The sequence below is a fragment of the Mytilus galloprovincialis genome, chromosome 4, assembly GCF_965363235.1.
Source record: "Mytilus galloprovincialis chromosome 4, xbMytGall1.hap1.1, whole genome shotgun sequence".
NCBI classification, from domain to species: domain Eukaryota; kingdom Metazoa; phylum Mollusca; class Bivalvia; order Mytilida; family Mytilidae; genus Mytilus; species Mytilus galloprovincialis.
The window spans coordinates 63,114,367-63,137,944 of record NC_134841.1 but is presented as its reverse complement, the minus strand read 5'-3'; the positions used below and the strand labels follow the sequence as shown (position 1 = coordinate 63,137,944).

At 30.4% G+C, this 23,578-nt stretch overlaps 1 protein-coding gene across 1 annotated transcript; it reads left to right on the top strand.

Moving 5' to 3' along the window:
• The first annotated feature begins 163 nt into the window (after positions 1 to 163).
• On the top strand, positions 164 to 23,278 carry LOC143072674 (alpha-aminoadipic semialdehyde dehydrogenase-like). The gene is made up of 19 exons (XM_076247730.1): positions 164 to 375; positions 2,842 to 2,895; positions 3,371 to 3,436; positions 4,039 to 4,119; positions 5,953 to 6,076; positions 6,363 to 6,495; positions 6,746 to 6,790; positions 8,105 to 8,182; positions 8,904 to 8,961; positions 10,088 to 10,127; positions 11,158 to 11,199; positions 11,775 to 11,869; positions 12,358 to 12,442; positions 13,971 to 14,077; positions 17,384 to 17,500; positions 19,110 to 19,207; positions 20,272 to 20,345; positions 21,977 to 22,052; positions 22,717 to 23,278. The coding sequence occupies exons 1-19, from the start codon at positions 187 to 189 to the stop codon at positions 22,769 to 22,771; spliced, it is 1,617 nt and encodes a 538-aa protein (XP_076103845.1). The 5' UTR covers positions 164 to 186; the 3' UTR covers positions 22,772 to 23,278.
• Positions 23,279 to 23,578: the final 300 nt, after the last annotated feature.

Genomic DNA, 23,578 nt, shown 5'->3' with positions numbered 1-23,578 from the left:
GGAACGATTTAATATTTTTCTTCAAGACATTCAGAAACAAAATTTCACACAGACCATGATTATAAATTTGTAAACGACGTAAAATCATAAAAATTCCCTTTTAAACTATTTTCACAGATATTATCGAACATTTATGTGTTTTTATTTTAGGTCATCCCTTTAAATGGATCCGTCCAAATTACCCTAATGGCGACATCCACAGTATACTGCAGAGCCGGTCACTTTCTCACAAAGAGTCGATTGTTATCTCTTAGATTACACAGAACCATGTCAAGTTTATTGATAGAAGATCCAAAGTATTCGTGGCTTAAAGATTTAGGACTGTCAGCTAAAAACAATGGCGTGTTTTATGGAAAATGGGGAGGATCAGGCGAGGTATGCAGATTTTGATCAAGAATTTTTACTTTATAAAGATATTGATTTCTCATGTTAAGTACAACACATATAATTAAGGGAATTGTTGCAACATTTATCATACCCATACTGTTTATTAAAATGCAAGCAGGTACCACAAAACATAGTCGTAGGTGTGTATCGTATCAACCGATTTCATTGGTGGATTCAAGGTCACTCAATACGTAAACAGCTGATTTAGCAGAAATTATCTGAACCGCATTTTTTTTTCTTTTGTTAAAGAGTAACATTTTTGGTTATGATGATGTATTAGTTTTCCACAAAATTATTTAATGCACTTATATTTTTTTCAAAAGGAAAAAACCTAACCATAGTGTTGAGGGTGTACAAAGGGTACTGTCACAGCAATTTTATCTTTTTGTTAGTAGTAACATTTTTTTGTGGATCCTTTGACTTTTGTCAAAAAAGCAAGACATAGTGATCCTACATTCCATCATCTGTGTTGTTCATAGCGTCCACAAATATTCACTGGTAAAAGTTTTTGAAATAAAATAACTTTCTTAAACTATAAAAAAAGAAGATGTGGTACAATTGCCAATGAGACAACTATCCACAAGAGACCAAAATGACACAGAAATTAACAACTATAGGTCACTGTATGACCTTCAACAATTAGCAAAGCCCATACCGCATAGTCAGCTATAAAAGGCCCCGACAATGAAAAACAATTCTAATGAGAAAACTAATGGCCTTATTTATATTAATAAATGAACAAAAAACAAATATGTAACACATAAACAAATGACAACAACTGAATTACAAGCTCCTGACTTGGGACAGGCACATATATACATATTGTGATGGGGTTAAACATGTTAGCAGGATCCCTCCCCCTAACCTGGGACAGTGGGATAACAGTTCAACATAAGAACCAACTATGAAAATCAGTTGAAAGAGGCTTAACTCATCAGATGGATAAAAATACATGTGGACGTGGACGGTTACTTGTACATCCCAACAACAAAAAGACACTAGGAACAGATCTGAGAGTCCTTGCAGTTAACTGACAGCTAGTTCAAAGCCACTAACAACTAATAAAAATATCATGCATCTAAGGCATCTAAGACTAAATTATCAATCCATACACATCCAACATCCAATGAATTTAGTGTAAAGACGTCATAAACAGTCAGAGAAAAACATGACCTTGTGCAATGCCAAGATACAGGTATTGACAGATTGTAGATCCATGAATGTGTATATGTATATAACATACTAGTAATATTTAGTTTGCTTTTAAGATTTATTAGTGATAATAAATTCAATATTTATACCAATAAAAACAATATTCAATGATCTTATTACAGTGTTGAATTGGTAACCATTTAGAATAAGTTTATTTAAGGAGCGATAAGTTTACCAGGATCATTGCAAAATTTCTGGGCACGGTTAACAACATTTCCGTAAAAATGAGAATGTGCTATCCTGTTTGAAAAAAGTTTTCTACAGGTACAACCTAACTTCAAAACCAAATCTTTATATCTATGGAAAAATTTAGTAAAGGTTTTAAGTAATTTATGGTAACAATATCTGTGGTTTAATAAATTACAGGTAATACATAGATTACATTCGTTATAATCAAAGATGTCACAACAGACACAGGCATAGCGAACAAGCTGTGCAATATATAAATACCGTAAGATGATATCCTGGTTTCTTAAACTTTCCTGGATTTCTCCCAAACTTTGACAGAAGCTTGTTTATGATCATAAGATAGAAGTAGATTTTGTAAAAAAATAATAATTTTTTCCGCATTTTACCTTTAAATGGACTGCTGGGAAACATTACATTCACTCTGTGGACAGTGGTTAAAGTTTTTAGAATTTTAACAACTTTCTTAAAATATCCTGGATTTGTTCCAAAGTTGGACAGAAGCTTGTTTATGATCAAAAGCTAGTACATGTATCTAGAAGGAAATTTTGTTAAAATTTTATTCCTGTTTATCAGTATTTTACTCATAAATGGACTTAGTTTTTCTTCCAGTTAAAGTTTCATACAGTCTGCAGTTAAAGCTTTAAAACATTTATTAGATTCATAAACTATCCTTGATTTGTACAAAACTTGGACAGAAGCTTCCTACAATCAAAAGATAATATCGAGAGGAATATTTTTATTATTTTTGTTCCTCATTTTTATTGAGACTGCGATTAACAGTGAAAGTACGCGAGACACAGGGTTATGTGGAACCCTTACAAATTTTGGTTATGATGATGTATTAGTTTTCCACAAAATTGTGTAATGCACTTATGGTGTTTTGCAACAAGAAAAAACAAGAAAATACCCAAACAAAGTGTCAAGGGTGAAGATTTAGCAAGAAGGTTGAAACGAATACCATGTGTTTGTAAAACTCCTAATAGGGAACCCGTCCTACATGTAGCTTCTTAACATATTCTTGTTGATTACCTAATTATTTAAATTTTTTTTCAGATAGCCACATCTTATTGCCCTACAAACAAAAAGCCAATAGCTACAGTTGTACAGGTAAGATATTAATGAGGGTACCTTCATGACGAATAATGGTAAAAATTCTTGCCAAATGATGTTAACACTTGACAGTAGTTTTTGGTGTATGACGATAAAATATACACTTTCTTTTAGATGATAAAAACATCCACTGATTTCAATGAATCACGTTAATTTTTTTCCAAAATATTTTGTATTTTCCTGACAAAAACTTGTGTTTAAGTGTATGAATCTCATTGAAATTATACAAGTTTTCACACCACAAAAGGATTGACTTAGGGGGTTATGGCTCACACAAATTAGAAATTCTGGGCAAAAAAGGGGGAAAAACTAGTTTTTTTCTGGTTTATGGACAATAAAGACAATTTAAAAACAGTGTAAGAAAGGTAATTCAATTAAATTTGAAATACAATGTTGTTTGTTTAAAATTTTTATAATAAGACTTTTTTAATTGATTGAATTCCTTATAACAAGTATGGTATTTGCATTTCAGGGCAGTCCAGCTGACTATGAGAAAGCCATTGCAGCAACAAAGGAAGCATGGGAAGTCTGGGCAGAGGTACAGTATAGGTTTTTATCATGTTTATATATAAATGTCTGTACTGGTTAGTATTTAACTTGTACCACTTTAGAATTTTACGGAACTGTAACTAGTGCGTTATATTTGACAAAAATTACAGGACTTGACAATGAAATAGTTTAATGGTATGATAGAAAAAAATGTATAGATTTTGAGACCGAAACTGTCGCTTTCCAATTGAAGTAGGTATAAGTCTAAGAGTATTATTTTATCAAAATAATTTAAAAAAATATTCTTCTCCATATTTTCAAATATAAATGAAAAAATGAAATCTTGGCTGTCAGTCATAAAACTTAACTAAGTATATACTCCATGTACAAAGTTTGTGATGAAAATACCGAATCCAATATCATGATTGATTGTTTTCTGTCAGAGTCTGAGTACATAAATCCTGCTCGATATTTTGATCACCAAAATGCCAGATATGTTTTGTAGTTTAAATGCATCATTCTGGTTTGGAAAGCTGCTTAGAAATTGTATGACATTATGTTTACCTTTATAGTTGTAGTAGTTTTTGGTATTAAACATTATTTGGGTTTTGTTTAGAGGACATAATTACATAAGTCACTTTATTTTGATAGGTGCCAGCTCCACAAAGAGGAGAAATTGTTAGACAAATGGGCGAGGCATTGAGGGAAAAGAAGACCATCTTGGGAAAATTGGTAAGTCATTCTTAATTATGTTTGTCAGAATGAACAAATCAAATTGAGATTCAGGAATATTTTAAAAAGTCATAATGTTTGGTGTAGAAAGGTGAAATGAAAAAAAAGATTTTTTAAATCACCTGGACAATTCTTATGCTGATACTTCTGTTCCTTGTTATTTAAAAAGCATCAATGACCTGTTTTGTATATAGATGTACAAGAACATACATGGATTAAAGGAGATTTCGGTTAAAAAATAAATGCAACAGAAATTCAACAAAAAGGCATGTACATTGAAAAAAACATCAAAATAATACATATAGTCTAAATCTAATGATGGACAAAATAATCTTACAAATACTCACTTTGTGGAATATACATGTATAATCACTGGAACAGGCACACATGAGACGATGATATACACAATAATACAAATTCACTTTAACCCAATAGAATCACTTGATACGCTAATAAAGCTTCCCTTATAAAAAGAAAAAAGCAAACAAAATACATCCAAATAAGAAGCAAATGTCAAATTTTCAATTTTGATAAAAGGAGATAACCCAAAGTAACACCAAGATGAAAAGGCAAACTACACATTTATACAAACTCTAGTCATTAAATATATATTTTAATAAGAGCTGCATTGTACTAAGTATGGTCTGGTTAGTTCATTGTTAAACATGCTTGTTTAATATGTGCTTATTGTGATATTTTTTTACTTGTATGCATTTACATGTACCTGTTTACATTTTCAAATATTAGCCATAGTGTTTACATACTATTTTGCTTTCACAGCAAATGGGATAAATTACTATTATAAAGATCATCTGTCAGAATTTAGTCAATTCTAGGTGATAAATTCTCTATTACCTTTTATTTCAATTTCTATTTTTTTCCTAAACATAATGTGGATACGTACAAAGACATGTACAACCCTTACATTATTAAACCAAAAATTATTAAGTTGCTTTCATCCTTATTTTCTCATTTAATTATTAAACACAACTGATTTATTGTAACTACATTGTATCTAATAAGAATTAAGCCTCTGATATAATAAGGATTAATGGATTTGAAATTTATTCATATAGTTTTTCGTACATAAATGACAGTGCATCATAAGGCTCTAAAAGCTGGTTGGTATAAATTTATATGTTAATTGACTGCTTATGTTTAAAATTGTAATATATTGTATTTCATGTATATGTACCAAGTTGTATTTTAAAATAAAAATATCTATCTATCTCACATCATGGGGCAAGAAATCATAGAGAGGACCCTGAGTCTTTATCATGTTAAAGGCTGAATTCAACACAGAAGATTGAAGTTAATAAATAAGCAAGACATTTCTAATTGCACAAACACAAAGGAAAATAACACAAACCAAGAAGCAACTACAACCACAATTTCTTACCTCAATACTCAAATCTAGATTATTCGTAAAGTCATACAATGATACAAGACTAACAAAGGCCAGGGGCTCCTGACTTGGGACAGGCGCAAAATTGTGGCAGGGTTAAACATGTTTATGAGATCTCAACCCTCCCCTATACCTCTAGCCAATGTAGAAAAGTGAACACATAACAATAACTATTATCATTGTTCTTAGTATTACATAACTCACTTTCCATAGTTAAAAATCATGTATTATGAGTATTCACGGAGAGTAAATTGGGATGATATATTTAACTTCTAAAATAATTACCTAATTTTTTATTAAATTTTTTTGTAGAAGTGCCAAAATTTGGTAGAATTTTAATTGAGAGTCAAGTAGAATGTCTCCACTGCAGGTGTCATCATGCTATGATTTACTATTGAACCGGTACTTTATTTTTGCTTTTCTTGTAGGAGTCTTTAGAAATGGGTAAAATTTTAGCTGAGGGCGAGGGAGAAGTACAAGAATATATTGATATTGCTGACTATGCTGTAGGACTTTCCAGAATGTTTTCAGGAAATGTCTTTCCATCAGAGCGTTAGTATTTTATAATAGTTTATTCTGCAATTTCATACCTGAACAAAAGATAATTACGAAACTTAATTCCAAGAAACAAAAAACACCAATGTATGTTATAAGAAAAAGAAAAAATCTTGCCTAAACCAAGTGTAAGTAAAAATAACAGGAAACAATTTGCATTTGTGTACATGATTTTATAGCAGTTTTCGTTGTCCATTGTGTTGTTGGAAATAATTATCTGCTCAATTATATTTAGTCTTTTATTCAATCAAATATTGTTTACAATTTTTCTGTCTCATTTTAGGACCTGGACATATGCTGATAGAACAATGGAATCCGCTAGGAATTGTGGGTATTATAACAGCTTTTAACTTCCCTGTAGCAGTGTATGGATGGAATTCATCGATATCATTGATATGTGGAAACTGTTGTTTATGGTAACCCAATTATTTGAAATAATTATTATTTAAGTTTTGATGCTATTCTGAGACATACCAACTTTTTTTAATGATATCAGAGTTCATTTCACTACATTTTGAATTCATTAAAAAGTTCTATTAGGATACTCATCGTGTTAGGGTTAGCTTTTGCTTTTTTTTTAATTAAGCTATCACGATGGTGACATATTTTCAAGTAGTATAGTTATATTTTAATTAAAACTTTCTATAATCATTTTATATATTTCAGGAAAGGAGCACCCACAACCCCACTTGTCAGTGTTGCAATTACAAAGTAAGTCAAAAATATAAAAGCCATTCAACTGTTAACCAACTAATCCTGCAAACAATTTAATTTTTTATAGATATAGGAAGATGTGGTATGAGTGCCAATGAGAGAACTCTCCATCCAAGTCACAAATTATAAAAGTAAACCAATATATGTAAGGGTAAGGTCTTCAACACGGAGCCTTGTCTCACACCGAACAGCGAGCTATAAAGGGCCCAAAAAATACTAGTGTAAAACCATTAAAACGGGAAAATCAATGGTCTAATCTATATAAAACACAAGAAACGAGAAACACTTATGAACGACATCAACAAATAACAACTACTGAACATCAGATTCCTGACAAAGGACAGGTGCAAAAATTAAAAGTTTTAATGGTACCAAACCTTCTTCCTTATCTGAAACAATAGTGTAACATCACAACATACAAAGACACTATAAAGTATCAATTGGAATGACTTTCAAGAAAAAAAAGGGAATATAATTTGTCGCAATAATGGTATGTAAAATTAGTCTTCCCTAATATAAATACATCAAGAAAAGTAGAAAATCACAAAAATAAATCGCCCTCAACTGAAAATAACATTTTGAAGTATTTGTTACTGTTTGATTCAATGTTTGTTTGATAAGGCAGAGAAAAAATAAATCGGAGTTTCCGGTAACCCGACCGACCCTTGGACCTTCAAATTTTTTTTTTAAAAATGGTATCAAACGACCCTGATAATTTATCTAACTTGCTTCCACTGGCACAGAAAGCCAGTAAAACATTTTATTAATGTCAAAAGGTATTCCAAATAGGTTAAAATCCAAGAAATTTGCACAGCAGGTGCTTCAAAAACATTGCAAATAGCCGACTTCCAGTATTTGAAAACTATTTACGGATCCGGACTTGGAAAAACCATGATTATTTTCCGGATTTCATATACATTGTAAAAAAAATATATATAAAAATCCGACCTACCGTCCCTATTTTTCAAAATGATGTTACCGGAAACACAGATTTTTTTTTTAGGCCTAAGTCAATGCAGCCTCTATGAAGTATTAGATAAAAAGTAGTAATGACACTGACACTTCAAAGGATCAACACGTTTCAGTGTTCTTTACCCCCCCCCCCCCCCCATCATCAGAAACCTGTTTTTTTTTTATAGTAGTAAGGAGTTTGATGCTAATTTTTTCAATGGCAAGAAAAGAATGAATAAGCAGTGATCTCAAATAATTATTATTAGAGGGAGCAAACATTAAATTGTTATTTACTCTTAAGTTAGCATTGTGTAAATCGTTTATGTCTTTTATTTTTATACCCCATCTATTTCTTTTCAGAATTTTAGAAGCTGTCTTGAAAGCAAACAATCTTCCAGGTGCTATCTGTTCATTGGTTCAAGGAGGTGCTGATATTGGGTAAAAATGATTTAATATTTACTATACAGTTATACCTGTTTAAACTGAACCTATTCAGGACTTAAGATTTTGTTCGGCTTTGGCTGATGTTCGGTTTTATCAGGTTCACAATACAATTTGATATGAAGGTGCTTAAGAACATGTTTGGTTTATACAGGTATTCGGTATATACAGGATTCCGTTTAGCCAGGTTTCACTGTATATAAAATAAACTCCTAGTTTGACATTTAACTGGTAACTAAACACACAGAAACTGAAATATTGGAGAAAATAGAAGTTATGGAAAATACTTTGTAACATTGTAAACACAATTAGATGAATATCAAAGTTGAAGTAAAATGTTATAACCAATGTATGAAGAAGATATTTTTTAATTCTTAACAAGTGTATACATAAGATGTAATGAGACAATATGACTTATGAATGTTTCAAAAATTTTATCACCAGTAAATTGAAAACAAATGCACAGGATATTATAAACAGTATGCAAATAAGATATTCTTAAATATTACAGCTAATATATGGTACACTGATGATGTGAATACCATATTCTGAATGATAATTGATTTTTTGGGTTGTTTCTTTTTTTTCTTTTTTTTTTGGGGGGGGGGGGAAGGAAAAGTAAAACACACACAAAAGTGATAGTTTCCATGCTATTTTATGCTTTATGCTTTAATCTATTGATTGATCACCTAATATTGATTGTAACATATATTTTTAGAACATTGATGGCCAAAGATGAAAGAGTAAATCTTCTATCATTTACTGGCAGTACACCTGTAAGTTTGTTCAGTTTATATTTGTTGACTTCAGACTTCTTGTTCAATGTATTTTTATGCAGTTTTGTTTTTTAACCTGATTTTGAAGGAAAATTCCATTATTGATTTGGGGATTTAGGGTAGGCTATAGGCTGCCAAACAGTGTCTTTGCTTACAAGCATCTAAAACAAAAGCTTTGCAAATTTTGATATGTTGTTTCTGATGACAAAATGGAGGTCTCGTCCAATATTGACTATTTTCACTTCTACTATTCAGGAGTAATGGTTCTTGAAAGAATGTATTTCTAGTTGTGTCTGTACATTTACTCATGAACCATTCAAGCTGTTGTTAATGCTGAAAAAAAGGAGGTCAAGTACCTTATTGATGATTTTCACTTTCACCATTCAGGAGTTTTGGTTCTTGAAAGATTAAAAATGATGTTTCCAGTCATGTACTTGCTTTACCTCAAGGATTGTTGAATAGTAGCTTTTCAAATTTTGATACATTGCTACTGATGACAAAATGGAGGTCAAGTTCAATATTGATGTCAGATTAACACTAGGAGTTATAGTCCTTGTGATATTGAAAAATGCAAGCACACAAATTAATGTTTAAAACACTGGTTTGCTGTCACTCTGACATTCTTTTGTTTAAGATCAGTTTTATAGGTTAATAACCTACAACTATTGATAACCAGAAGCTACCTGTCTAGATGGTTCTGTAAATGAACAGAGTTTAATCAAAACTTCACTTTGTGTCTGCAAAAAATTTCAACTTGCTATAATATTTTTGCAATTGAACATTAAATATCTGTTAACACATTATGTATGATTTTTCTTACCTGTTTACTGAATGTTTATAGCAGGGGATCATATTTGATCATTATTTTACAATACATCTTGTTTTTATTCTGTATGTTATCAGATCATTCCAATTTCTATTTTAAAAGAATTATACATTTGAAATTTGTATTCCTAAAAAACACATGAAGGTATTGCTTATTTTGTGTCATTAGCATATAACTTAAGAATTCATATTATTTCTTGGTGTATGATGAAAAATAAAATCTGTTTTTTTCCTGAATTTGTAAAAATACAGCAAAACTTAAGAAATGAGAAGTAAGTTAGTTAACTATTTATTTTTTCAGGTTGGACATAAAGTTTCTATGATGGTTCAAGAAAGATTTGGTAATTAATTTAAAAATTTGTGTACTCACTTAAAAAATTACATCAGTGCTTTTAGTCCTTGGTCAATATTTTCATATTTTGATGAAGTTCTCTACTCATGTCTACATGTTATTATGTTTTAGTCGGTCATTAGTTTTCATATCTGCTTCCAATCTTTCAAAAGTAAAATATCATGGATGGTTTTCTGACATAAACTGTTCAACAAAAAATAGGAGAGGAGTTTGTATAAGTGACTTGTTAATTGTTTTCTAATCCATGTTTTGTATTTATTAACATATTTATTCATTTGTTCCTAAATGAAATATTGTTCACACTACTGTTCAACAATAATGGCTCTATGGTTATTTTAAATTTTGATAACCTGAAGAAAATATAGAAAAGAAAATTGAGAATGGAAATGGAAATATGTTAAACAACCCAAGCAAAGAGCAGACAACAGCCAAAGGCCACCATAGGGTCTTCAACACAGCGAGAAAATCCTGCACCGGAGATGGTCCTCAGCTAGCCCAAAATAAAATTGTGTACTGGTTCAGTGAAAATGGATGTCACACTAAACTCCAAAACACATAAATGAAGTAAAATTAAAAAAAACATACAAGACTAACAAAGACCAAAATCTCCTGACTTGAGACAGGCGGAACTATGAGGCATGGTTTAATATGTTTTGTGAGATCTCAACTGTTTCCCTATACCACTAGCAGACATAGAATAAAGAAACATGTCAATGTGCACAGTAAAACTCAGTTTAAAAGAAGTTTCGAGTCCAATGTCAGAATAGGTAACAAAAGAAACTGAGAAAAATGACAATGATACATAAATTAATAAAGTCAGGATGTGTATGGCATCAAAAACACTCCACTCTAGGTTATTTGCAGATGTATTTTTTTATGAATAATTGGCTCATTTATTTTGATATATTTGAGTCTTTAAGATGTACAATCATTCTCTAGTACATGACATAAAATCAATGTTTATTAAATATGTTACTATGCATAACTTTTTTGTACTGTATTTGTATTTACTTTTATAGGGAAATTTTTGTTAGAGCTTGGAGGAAACAATGCTTTAATAGGTAAGATGTTTTTCACTTCCTGAGTTGCAAATTAAGTACACACATATGTAGAGTAATCATCGATGAAACAGGTACTCAACAACATAGATTCTAAAAATAAACATCTAGAAGTATTTTTGTAACCAGAAGTTTTTGCCCCCAAAGCATACTTAGATGATTAACATATTTATTAGTTACATTACTTTAAATATTATATTATTATTGTCTTTTCCAAAGAACTAGACCCTTTGTGATTGGGCCAGACAGTGAAAGAGAGCTCACTCCTCCAAGATTTCCATTTTACTCCGATTTCAATTACAAAGTTGTTTTGTGTTCAAACTGCACCCTAAATTTGGAGAGCATGACAATAAATTGCCTTAGGTTGGAGATATAACTGCTAAACTTAAAAACTATGGAAAGCCATTGAAAAAATACAAAATAAAAACAGACCAGGTATTAGATATTTAATATTAAAGCTAACTGAGCTTGCAGGGTAAGCAAAAATGATACATCAGCAGTATGCAATGAATTATATTTCAGTATGCTAAGGCAGGTAGTGTATGTGCACAAGAAATGATGTACATCTTCTATTTCAGTAAATGATGATGCTGATATTGACATGCTTGTGAGAGCTGCAGTATTTGCTTGTGCTGGAACAGCTGGACAGCGATGTACCACAACTAGACGTCTGGTAAGATAATAGTTTATTGTCAACTTGATTTTAATGTGACATCTGGATATTTTGCTATATCTTTGAATTTTACTCCTAAACTGAAAGTGATTTTCACATGATTCTAAGTGGTTAGTAATAGATTGATGAAAGTTTTTTTGAAATTCTAATGATATGAAAATTTGCACCAGTTCAATAGTTTACCATGCAATGGCATACAACATCTTTGTATTTACCACATGCCATTTTATCAGTTGTTCACTGCAAATGCTGAAATAGAGAAATTGACCAACACTTTGCAGCAAGTAGTTTAAAAGGTGGGCTTGGTAAAACATTACTTTTGACAAATTCTTTAAAAAAAATGTCTTTCAGTTTTTTGTATTTAATCTTTTAAAACAAAAAAGTAACAAAGTTATAAATCTCATTAACATAAATGCATCATGCTGTGTTATTGCGAGGATTACAAATTTAATTTTACATTTTAAGTTTGTTTACATTTTTGTTGCTAGATCCTCCACGAGAAAGTCCATGATGAGGTTGTAGAGAGACTGAAGAAAGCATATGCTCAGATTAAAATTGGGGATCCTTTAGAGCGTAAGTAACAACTATCGGCAAAGACAAGTGCAAGTATAATCAACATCAAACAACTTTGTTTCACAAAAGAAAATCTGTCGATAATCTATGAGTTAAATCTGATAATTCTGCTTTGTCACCATACATTATGATAGCATTAACTAAGTGAATTACTTAGAATGCATCTCAATAAAATCTAATTTGCCAAGCTTTTTTGAAAATAATAATTTAACTCTGAAGAGTTGTGAGATATTGTATTGAAAAGGTTCGGTGTCAGAACCTGTTTCACTAATGATTTTAAACAATAAATAGAAAAACTGTTATAACAGTCTGCAAGAAGATGTGTTCTTTATATGTGACATCATCAGACATGGTGGACTTTTTCAAGACTTCACAATAGGATTTTAGAGAACAGTATAAAGAACATTTAACATCATAATTGAATTTTGCTCAGTGACGAACTGCGATTATGAAAAATCAACAAGTCAAAAGTAGAAATCTTCTAAGAATTATAGAAATGAGGATTCTTTTAGATGAATTATTGAAGAAAAATCAATTGATTACACAGTATTAAGATACGATAAGTTATTTTATTAACCAATCATGCCCAAAATTTGAGCTATACAATCAAATGAATTACAAAATAAAGCACAGAAAATGATTAGAATGATTAGAATAATTAAAGTACATTTAGACTAAAAATATAAACATGAATACACATTCACTCTAATTAACCTGATTATAAACCAAGTTATTGACAAAACATAGTTATTATGGGTGCCACTGTGACCTGGAGAAATTACATAATCTTTATAGTTCTAGGTCTATGGGAGACAACTCCTGATTGATTTTATTACCTATAGATCTATATATATTTTTCTTCTTCTATTTTTTTTTTCAAACAACAATGATATTTTCTATGATTTTCATTTTGAAAAAGGGAATGCAATAAATTAGATAAGTTTGAAGTAACAAACAAATCTTCAGATGAAAGAATCCAAACAAATTTCATTTCATCGGATAATCTTGAAAAATTTTTGAATTTAGAATTTAAATTAGACATATATTGAGATCTAGTATCTTTTAGAACAGGACATTTTAAAAGAAAATGTAGTTCTTCTTCAACTGCCTTCTTACATAGCTTACACTTTCTGTCTTCAGCTTTAATTCCAATATACCCCCCTCTTCCGATTTCAAGATCATGACAGCCAGTTCTAAGTCTTGTAATTATTTGCCTGTCTTTTTTTTAATTCATTTTTAAATATGGTTCAAACATAAAAATATTTTAAAATTTTCTGTAAGTTCTTAATTTATTGCCAGATTGTATATTAGTACACTTCCCAGAATTACTTTCTAAACTAGCTAATCAGCCTTCTTAAGTATTAAGTAACATAGAGACACAAAGCATTGAATTCAGCATGATGACTTTTTTATTTGGGGGTTAGGCTTTGACATTGCAAAGGAATTTTTTGCAATTCATATAAGAATATTAACTTTATTGTTGCTTTTCTTTGATAATGATAATTATAGAAAGGTATGTGATTTTCAGCTGGTACTCTTTATGGTCCAATGCATAGTCAACAAGGTGTAGATCTGTTTCTCCAGTCAGTAGAGGAAGCTAAAGCACAAGGTGGAAAAATTGAATGTGGTGGCAAGGTAACAATGTCTCTTTAATTCTGTGGTACATGCTGCTTCCATGATCCTTTATTTTATGATTCTGTGAATACAAAAAAACATATAAAGAATAGAGAATGTCTGTTGCTAAAATATTAAGAATCAAGAATATATGATTTTTATCAATAGTGTGATTTCACCTCCATCTGTTTATTACATGTAAAGAAATAAATCTTAACACCTATTCATCCTTTAGAACAGGTTGTATAACTATGTAAATGTATTTGTGAAGGTGATATTATTCAAATATACAACTAAAGTGTTCTAGCTGCAATTTTCAAAAACTATTTATCTTTTTCATTAGAGAAAGATAGGCTTTAAATGTGTAGAGAAATGTGTGCAATGGTCTATATCATCTTTTACAGTTTTATATTTCATTGGTTTAATTTTAACAAAATAATACCTGTTAGTTTTTTAAAGCAGTTGCTTTTGTACAAATAATCCACTGTTAAGTTGACTAATGGATTTTGTTGATATTGATAGAATCGTTTTTAGATATGCTTTTAAGTTTTAGCAAAATTAAAGATAAATGTATGTCATCATTTTAAGGGAGATAATCCATTATTTCTTATTTGTTTAAAATTGTTGGTTAATAAACTGTTTTCTTAGTTATTTATTCCTAATTACATAGACTCTAACCAAATTAGGTATAATGATAGTCATTACTTAGACAAACTTGAATGCATCACTTTTTACTCTTTCCGGCCAAGATGCAAATATGAGCTTATTGCCATTAATTCCCCGGGGATCAGCTAGGTATAAAATTCAAATGTAGGCACAAAATTAAGTTATTAAATGAGGTTTGTGTGTTGCTTAAGGCCACCAGCACTTTTAAGGCATAACCATAAGGGGTTAAGAAACCCTTTCTCTCAAGGCATTTATGGATGCAAACTTGCAAATTTGGTGAACATGATAATAAAAATGTTCATTCAAATAATTAGAAATAATATAAGAATTACATCTGTTCTACCAGAGACAAATAAAACACAATTGGTGCAGTATAAACATTCATCTTTATAATATTTACCACAATCTACATGTATTGTCCATTGTAGCCCTTTATTGTCAGTAGTAAATTTCTGTTCAGCATTTTATTGTTCCTTTCCATTCTGATTGAGGTTGGAGTCGAGGAATAGCAAATGGCCTATTGTCTCAGATTTTGGTAAAAATTTTCATCCAACTTTTTTTGTCTCATTGCAACAACTGAAAAACCCTCAAAAAGTACATTTAAATCTTATTTTCTGACATAGGAACCTCTAGCCTTTGTTAGTCTGGTTTTTCAAATTTTGGTTCATTTGTATGTTTCTGAGTTTAGTGTGGTGTGCACTTTGCTGAAAAGATATATATTATTGTTAAGGTGCTAGCCGAACACCACCTCTTGGATACTGGATTTGCTTGCTGCATTGAGGACCCATTGGTGCCCTTGGGCCCCTCTCTGCCCATTGGTCGGGTTGTTGTCTCTTTGACACCAGTAGAACCAATCTTAGTAGGAATTCTCCACAAGAAACTTTGATATGAGGTTTTTAGTTCTTAAAGGATAGTGACAGCTGCTTGCCAGGGCAAATAACTGATCATGAATATTTCAAGAAATTTCTAATATCTTTTTTGCAATCTATTAGAACATTGTAAAATCACTTGTTATCATCTTGGACCAATGTAAAAAAAATAGCTGGTGTCATTTTCAACAGCATTTGTATTTAAGTAATGTAAGCTATGTAACTGGATACGGGAATGCAGAATATAACATATTGACTGTGTCATTTTTATTTAAGTTATTCTAATTTTATTCCAGCTAGATGATAATAGCTAGCCATAGTCAAGAAGCTGGATCTACAAAAACTTATCTCTTACTGTTACGAAGTGAAGAGATAACTCTTACGTGTTTGTGGGGGATGAAAAATAATTCGTAATAGTTTTAAAAGTTTTTTTTTTAACTGGTTCAAATAAAACAAAATGATAGCTTTTATATGCTAAAAGCAGTTGATTTTATTTGGATAATCGTATGTTCAGTTTATTTATGCATTTTGTTTTAATAAAGTGAATAATTTCCAAATAAACTATCTAATTTTTTGCAAAATTGCAAAAATATCTACTGATTGATTCAAAGGGAAATAATCCATCCTAAGCCATTGAATGGTGTATTTACAATATGACTGTTTTAAATTGTTTTTTTACAAAGATGTCAACCAAGTTAGTTAAAAAGGATGATTTTCATGAAATTATTTGAATAAAGCATAATAATGCTCAACCAGCACTATGGATCAAATGAACAATGACTTAGTACAATCTTTTGTCATCGTTGTAAACTTTGTCTATGAAACCACTGAACCAATTTCAATAAAACTTGGCCTAAATAATACTTAAAGTATTTAATATTATTAAAGTTTATCTTTTTGTCCCCTCCAATTATCAAACATGGTTACCCCAGCTATAAATAGAACTTATGGTTACCATTAGTTGTTATCTTTAAGATTTAAAAAAATTCATATAGAAGATATATAAATCTGATAGAAATTAAAAAAAAAAAAAAAAACGAGCCAGATTTTTAATGTATTAGTTCAAAATATAACAGTCAGTGAGAAGACATGTTACCCTACCCAGACTCATTATTCTGACTCTGAGCTGACCAATCTTAGCTCTTAACTCTTTAATGATGCATGCTTTAATAGCAGAGAAGCAGCATAAATACCCATTTTGAATTCTTAGGTTTGACCTGGCAAGGGATAAAACCCATGATCTCCTACCCTCGAAGTGAACAAGCTACCCCAAGACCACAAAAGTGGTATATTTGTGTTATGTCTTAGATAATCGGCTAATTATTGGTTTATAAGTTTTTTAATTTTCAAATGGATCCTGTGTTTCATTTTGGGTAACATTCATTTTAAAGAAGTTAATTAAGATATCTTCTCTGTCACTCCACAGACAGGGTTGTTCATGTACACCCACATCTAGTTATGTATAATTTATTTGAGTCTTAGACAGGCTAACTTTTTGTAGCATCTTTTCATAAAAATCTTGGTATTCAAGTTTAAAATTTTACAGGGATTTTTATTAAGCAGCGCAATGAAAGCCACTATTTACATATTTAAGATAGCGGCAATCTGTACAACTAAACCTTTAAATTTATCCAGGTAGTTTCTCAAGGATCCTAAAATCAAAACAAAGACTTCCATTGTATATTGATATATGTGTATTAAACTGCAAACATTATTTCAGACCTTTTTTTTTCTTACATACTATTGTATTGTTTGAATGCATTCACTAAATACATACACTATTTTTTTGCAGAAAATTGAGAGAGAGGGACATTTTGTTGAACCGACGATAGTAACTGGCCTAGCCCATGATGCACCAGTAGTTCTGAAAGAAACATTTGCTCCAATTGTTTATGCAATTAAATGTAAAGTAAGTAGTATCCATTCTTCACACTAGTTTAATGAGTTATTCTGGGTACTATCTGTACTGTCATTTGGAAATCAAAGTCTGTCTCACACTTTATAGAAATAAGATATTGTATGATAGCAAATGAGCCATATAACATAGAAGTTAAAGTAACAACTATAGTTCACTATACTGCATTCAACAATGAGTAAAACACATATAAATAACAAAATTTTAGTTAAAAAAATCTCGCTAACAGGCTTTGAAAATTTGGTTGAAAAGCATGCTTCAAAAATGTTGTACGTGAATTTGAACATTTTTGTATGATGCATTGAAATAAAAACTATGGCGTTTGTGGATTACATAAAAACTAAACGTATTTCAACAGAAACAAAGACAATAAAAGATATGTACATGTATTTGATTCCCAAAGCCATCATTCAACACTTTTCAAGTTTACATACAAAAACTTTACAAGCAATTGAGATTGGCAATTTTGTCACATATCTTATTTCAGATGTTTTGATTGGTCTAACTGTATGCTATTTTGCCTTCTGCCAAGATTTAGAATCTCATACCACAAATCAGTTTTGATGCATAAATGCCTTAAGAATGAAGCCCCTGTATATTTCACTGAAAAGTTTAAAGAAATGCCAGAAATAAACCAATATTGTTTGAGAAATGCCTCTTGCAAAAATTTACAAGTTCCAAAAGCCAAAACAGCTTTTATTATAAGAAATCTTTTATATATTCAGGATCTATTTTATGGAATAACTTACCAATATCCCTGAAAAAATCAACCTCAAGTACAAGCTCATTCAAAAAAGATTTAAAAATTACTTGATGGAACATTAAGAAGCTGTGCGTTTTTATATGCATAATAATTTTCACACACTTACTCAAACTTATGATATTGTTGATGCCAATACTATACATGTCATATATGAATTTGTAACTTTTACCTGTTTTGAAAATTGTATATTTCATAACAATTTTTTATTTCATTATTCATGTATGTGTGTCTGTTTGATATTTTGTAATTGTTTGTTATATTTCATTGTATTTCATGAGGGCCTCAGGGAAGATTAGCTTTACAGCTAACTGTGTAACCCTCTTTAAATAAAGAATTATTATTATTATTATTATTAAGATGATTTATGTGAAAAAGTTATTTTAGACAAACAAGTCATATACAACATTTTTAAAGCCCAGCGACAATTGTTATGTTAAAAAAACCTACCACAAAATAAACAGAATTAAAAGAAAATCAGTTCAAATCTTAATCATAGATTCAACATGATTACATTGTTCTGCAATATAAACTATTTGAATAAACCCTATTAATAAAAGGAAATAAGAGGTATGTATATGTCTATGAGATAGAAATGATAAGACAAAAGTTACCAAAATATGTTGAGGGGTATCTACAATCTTTAAAGTTATAATGGTACATGTACCTATGCAATGTATTAAGCTGTAGATTTTCATGGTAAATGAAAGTTGTGAATTTGTTTTGATTGATAAAGTATATTCTTAACCCTTCTTTTAAAAGTAAACAACACTTTTTGCTGATTGTGAAAGCATAAAAAGGATAAAAATATGCTTTGCTTCAATTTCTAAAACTTTTTTTCAGAATGTGGATGAGGCAATTAGATTTAACAACGAAGTGAAACAAGGTTTGACCAGCAGTCTATTTACAAAAGATATTAGTAATATATTTAAATGGATTGGGTAAGAAACTTTTACATATTTTATGTATTGAAAAAATTTAAGGTGAAAATGTACTTACAACATTTTCCCACAAAACAAAAGAGAAGAAAAGCAGTATTTTCCACAATAGAAAGTATTTTATTATACCTCACATAACAAAGGAGAAGGTCCGGTAAGGACCGATTTTGGCCTCAAATTTCAGGTTCATGTAACGAAAGATGTTGACCACTTTTTAAACACTTAAGTGTCTATTTTAATTGATTCAATTAATTTATGTGAAAGATTTTAACTAATTTAGTCCTTTAAAAACGCTCCGATTCAAGCTCAAATATGAAAAATCTACCAAATATGCTGAAAAATGTCACTTTTCAGATGTTTTTTGTCAAAAATGAAAGTGGCCGCATCGGTGTTCATCCTCAACCTTTATATATGTTATGTATTATCATCAAATACAACTTTCATATAAATATTTTGGATGAACACGAATGCGGCCACTTTCGTTTCACACGGAAACCGTCTAAAATTGAACCAAAATGCTAGAATTGTGAAGATTTCAGTAATTTAGCATGACTTACTGGTGCTAGTACTCGATGTATGTACAACGTATTGTCAAAAACAGCCTATATTTATGTAGGAGAAGCATTCTACTGTCCAATAAATAACTAAAAGTAAACATTTTAACAATTTTGTAAAACTGCTATATTTTGGGGCCAAAAAGAGGTCTTACTCCTTTGGAGACAGTGTTATGTTTTTGGCCTGTTCTGCTATTGGTATCAAAACTTTGGGTGGGTTCAGTATTAGGAAAAAAGTTTCAGGAAGACAATGATATATCAATCATAGGTTATTTAAATGTTATCTTGTGATGAGTCAGGATTACTTATTACAAAAAACATTTGGAAACATAACAATCTTAATTTTAATGTTTATTTTTTACTGTGAAGTGTTTTGGATAAAAAAAAATAGGTATAAATGTTACATTTCTGCATGTCAGTCAAACTAATTCCAGTCAACTGTTCAATTAACCTGAGTATTTAATGTCATGTATTAAGTGTTCAGTCTTTCATCAGTTACTTGTTATTTTTCAGTCCTAAAGGTTCAGACTGTGGTATTGTTAATGTGAACATTCCTACCAGTGGAGCAGAGATAGGTGGGGCATTTGGTAAGTATTGCTCTTCAAGAAAACAGATATAGATTTTTTTTTTATTATACCCTGCTTTAATTTTAACCCTGCTTTAAAAAAGTGGAGGTGTACTGTTTTACCTCTGTCTGTCCGTTAGTCCTTCAGTCCCTTCTTACGTCCCATGAATATTTTCTTCACTTCTTTCTCAGGAATTACATTGCAAGGATTTCTAAAATTTTAGTTTCAGGGTTTATACGAGTCAGCTATACTGAGTGATGCTTTTTCAAATTCATCATTCAAAAACTTCCTATTTACAAAACACTTGTATCAATTTACACATGATAGCCAAGTTGAAAATTTTTCCACATTTTTCTCAAGAACTACAATACAAGGATTTCAGAAATTAGGTTTCGGGTTTTATATAAGTAAGCTATACTGTGTGAAGCGTTTTCAGATTAATCAATCAACAAGTTCCTGTTTATCAAACACTTGTGCTGGAATCATCAGTGAGGAGTAGCTCACAATTTCATTTGTTAAATATATACACACTTCTACACAGTATGTTCTTAAATCTATCTTTGTTTAAACTTTTATTTCTTAAAAATCAACATTTGATTTAAGAAAAATGAACTATGATCAACTTAAAATCAATGCTTAATTGCATTCATAAGAAGTATATCAAAGATCTGAAGTGGGGCCAATTTTGCCCCTTATAGCCCCTTCTCCTTTAAGGAGATTGAAATAGGATTGATGAATATTTGGTAGATTGTTTCCATTTTCTTTTTCTTTTTTTTTAAACCCTGATCCTGACGCAATATGCAGATGTAGCTGAAAAAGTCATCATCTGTTTGGTCAATTGGTATAATAGAGGTTACCAGAAAAGTTGATTGTCACAAATGATCATTGATTACCTATATCTTTATTTCCATAAACAGTAAATAAAACACTGCTTACCGTCTCTTGGTATGTATTTAACGCACCACTGCATAGTTGCACCCCTTTTTATCCTTGAAACTTAAGAAAAAGAGTTTCTTATCACATGCTTTATATGCAAGGACTTTCTGGGAAAATTTCAACTTGAAACTCTGTGATTGTGTCCATTGAAAATAATTTCTTTTATTGGACAAATTGAACTCCTTTTGTAGTTCATTACAGGATATTGAAAACATAGTTGCAGAATAAATACCTTAGCAAACAATGTTTAATTTTAAAATAGAATAACTAATCAAAGAATTCAAATAGAGAAAAATATTTAACAAGTGACAGAACAATACATTAATTCACGAATGTGTGTAACATGAGTTAATTATCAGTGTTGTTTGGTCACAAGTTGAATATTTTTTCGATATTTGAATTCTTTAATTATGTATTCTTTTTATTACATTGGCAAATGGCTTTTTTTAAAGAAATTAATGTAAAACATGTAAGAAACTGTATCTTTTTTCTTCGTTTCACAATTTGTTTTGATCAGCCGTTAATGACGTCTTAACAACCCCAATTGTTGTATGACACAACCCCTATTGTTGTATGACATCAGAGAGTGAAATAACCACGTTTATTTCACATGTGAAATTATCGGTTTTTTTTTTAACTGGGAAATCAATGTATTTCATTGCAACCAATGTAATAAATCAAAATAATACACATGATAAATTACCTTTTTTTTATAGGTGGAGAAAAACATACAGGAGGGGGCAGGGAATCTGGCAGTGATGCTTGGAAACAGTATATGAGAAGGTCTACATGGTATGTATCTAATGTAGAGAAGAAGATACATTAATTTGAAGTTATATTTTGATTGAAATTTTTGATAAAGTTTGAATAGGATTTCATAATTTGTACTGTTGATCATATGAAAATAAGACATATTATGGTTGCCAACGGGATAACTCTCCACCAAACACCAAATGATGTTGAAGGATAGCAAATTTAGGTATTTACAGTACAGCTTTCAACAATTATATTCACATTATTATGTCTTTAAGAACATGAAGAAAGCATGTTTCCTGTAAAATAAATTGTTCAGTGCTTACCAACCATGTTGAGTATTCATACATATGTCATTGTTTAAGTGCACAGTATTTGGTACACTTATGTGAATGTTTTGGGAACAAAACTCAAATTATCAGGATAACAAGAAAATCCGAAAAAAGTTGATAATCATAGAAGAATAACATTGAGAATGGAAATGGGGAATGTGTCAAAGAGACAACAACCCTACTAAAGAGCAGAAAACAGCTGAAGGTCACCAATGGGTCTACAACAAAAATTAAAAAAAAAAAAACATTTTCTTTATAAAGTAGAAAGTTTGAAAAGTATTTTATTTTGTAATTAATTAAATTATTCCAAATGTAAAATTTATAAATTTGGTTAGTCTGTTGTTGTAATGTTTACATGTTTATATTTACAGCACAATAAACTACAGTAAAGAATTGCCATTAGCTCAGGGTATCAAGTTTGAGTGAAGTTAGCTTTGCCAGATATTTGACAACAGATATATATATATATAACGTGTGAAGAACTCTATGTTTGTTATAAATTGTTAGAGAGAAATGAAAGGTTATTTAAGAGAATGTTAATGGTGCTGGTGATAGCAGGGGAAAATATATTGTTCTAGTAATCACACTAAGTATGAAAAATATCAACATTTGTACTCATTTTGTTCTCATTAGTACGACATATACACATGTGATTTGATACATGTACTGAATAAAGGACTGATCTGTTCTTAAATATAAAAGTTTTGATATCTGTATATTATAATTTGTATAGCTTTTGATAAGTTATCAACGTTTTTCTGAAATATTTAAATATTTAATGCATAATATTTTGAATAATCTCCACTGCAGTTGACTTATTGATGCTGAATTTTCATGTTTTTTTCATGTGTTTTTGCTAAAAAATTATACAACATTGTAAAGACAGCCAAAAAATATTTGGAGTATTTTGAAATAAAACGAATCAAAATATTGTCTACTTGTCTTGCTACAACGAAGGTGTATCTCATAAACATGTTTAAACCCGCCACATTTTTGCGCTTGTCCCAAGCCAGGAGCCTCTGGCCTTTGTTAGTCTTGTATTATTTTTAATTTTAGTTTCTTGTATTATTTTTAATTTTAGTTTCTTGTGTATAATTTGGAGTTTAGTATGATATCCATTATCACTGAACTAGTATATATATTTGTTTAGGGGCCAGCTGAAGAAAGCCGCCAGGTGTGCCAATTTCCTGCTGCATTGAAGACCTATTGGTGACCTTCTGTTGTTGTCTGTTC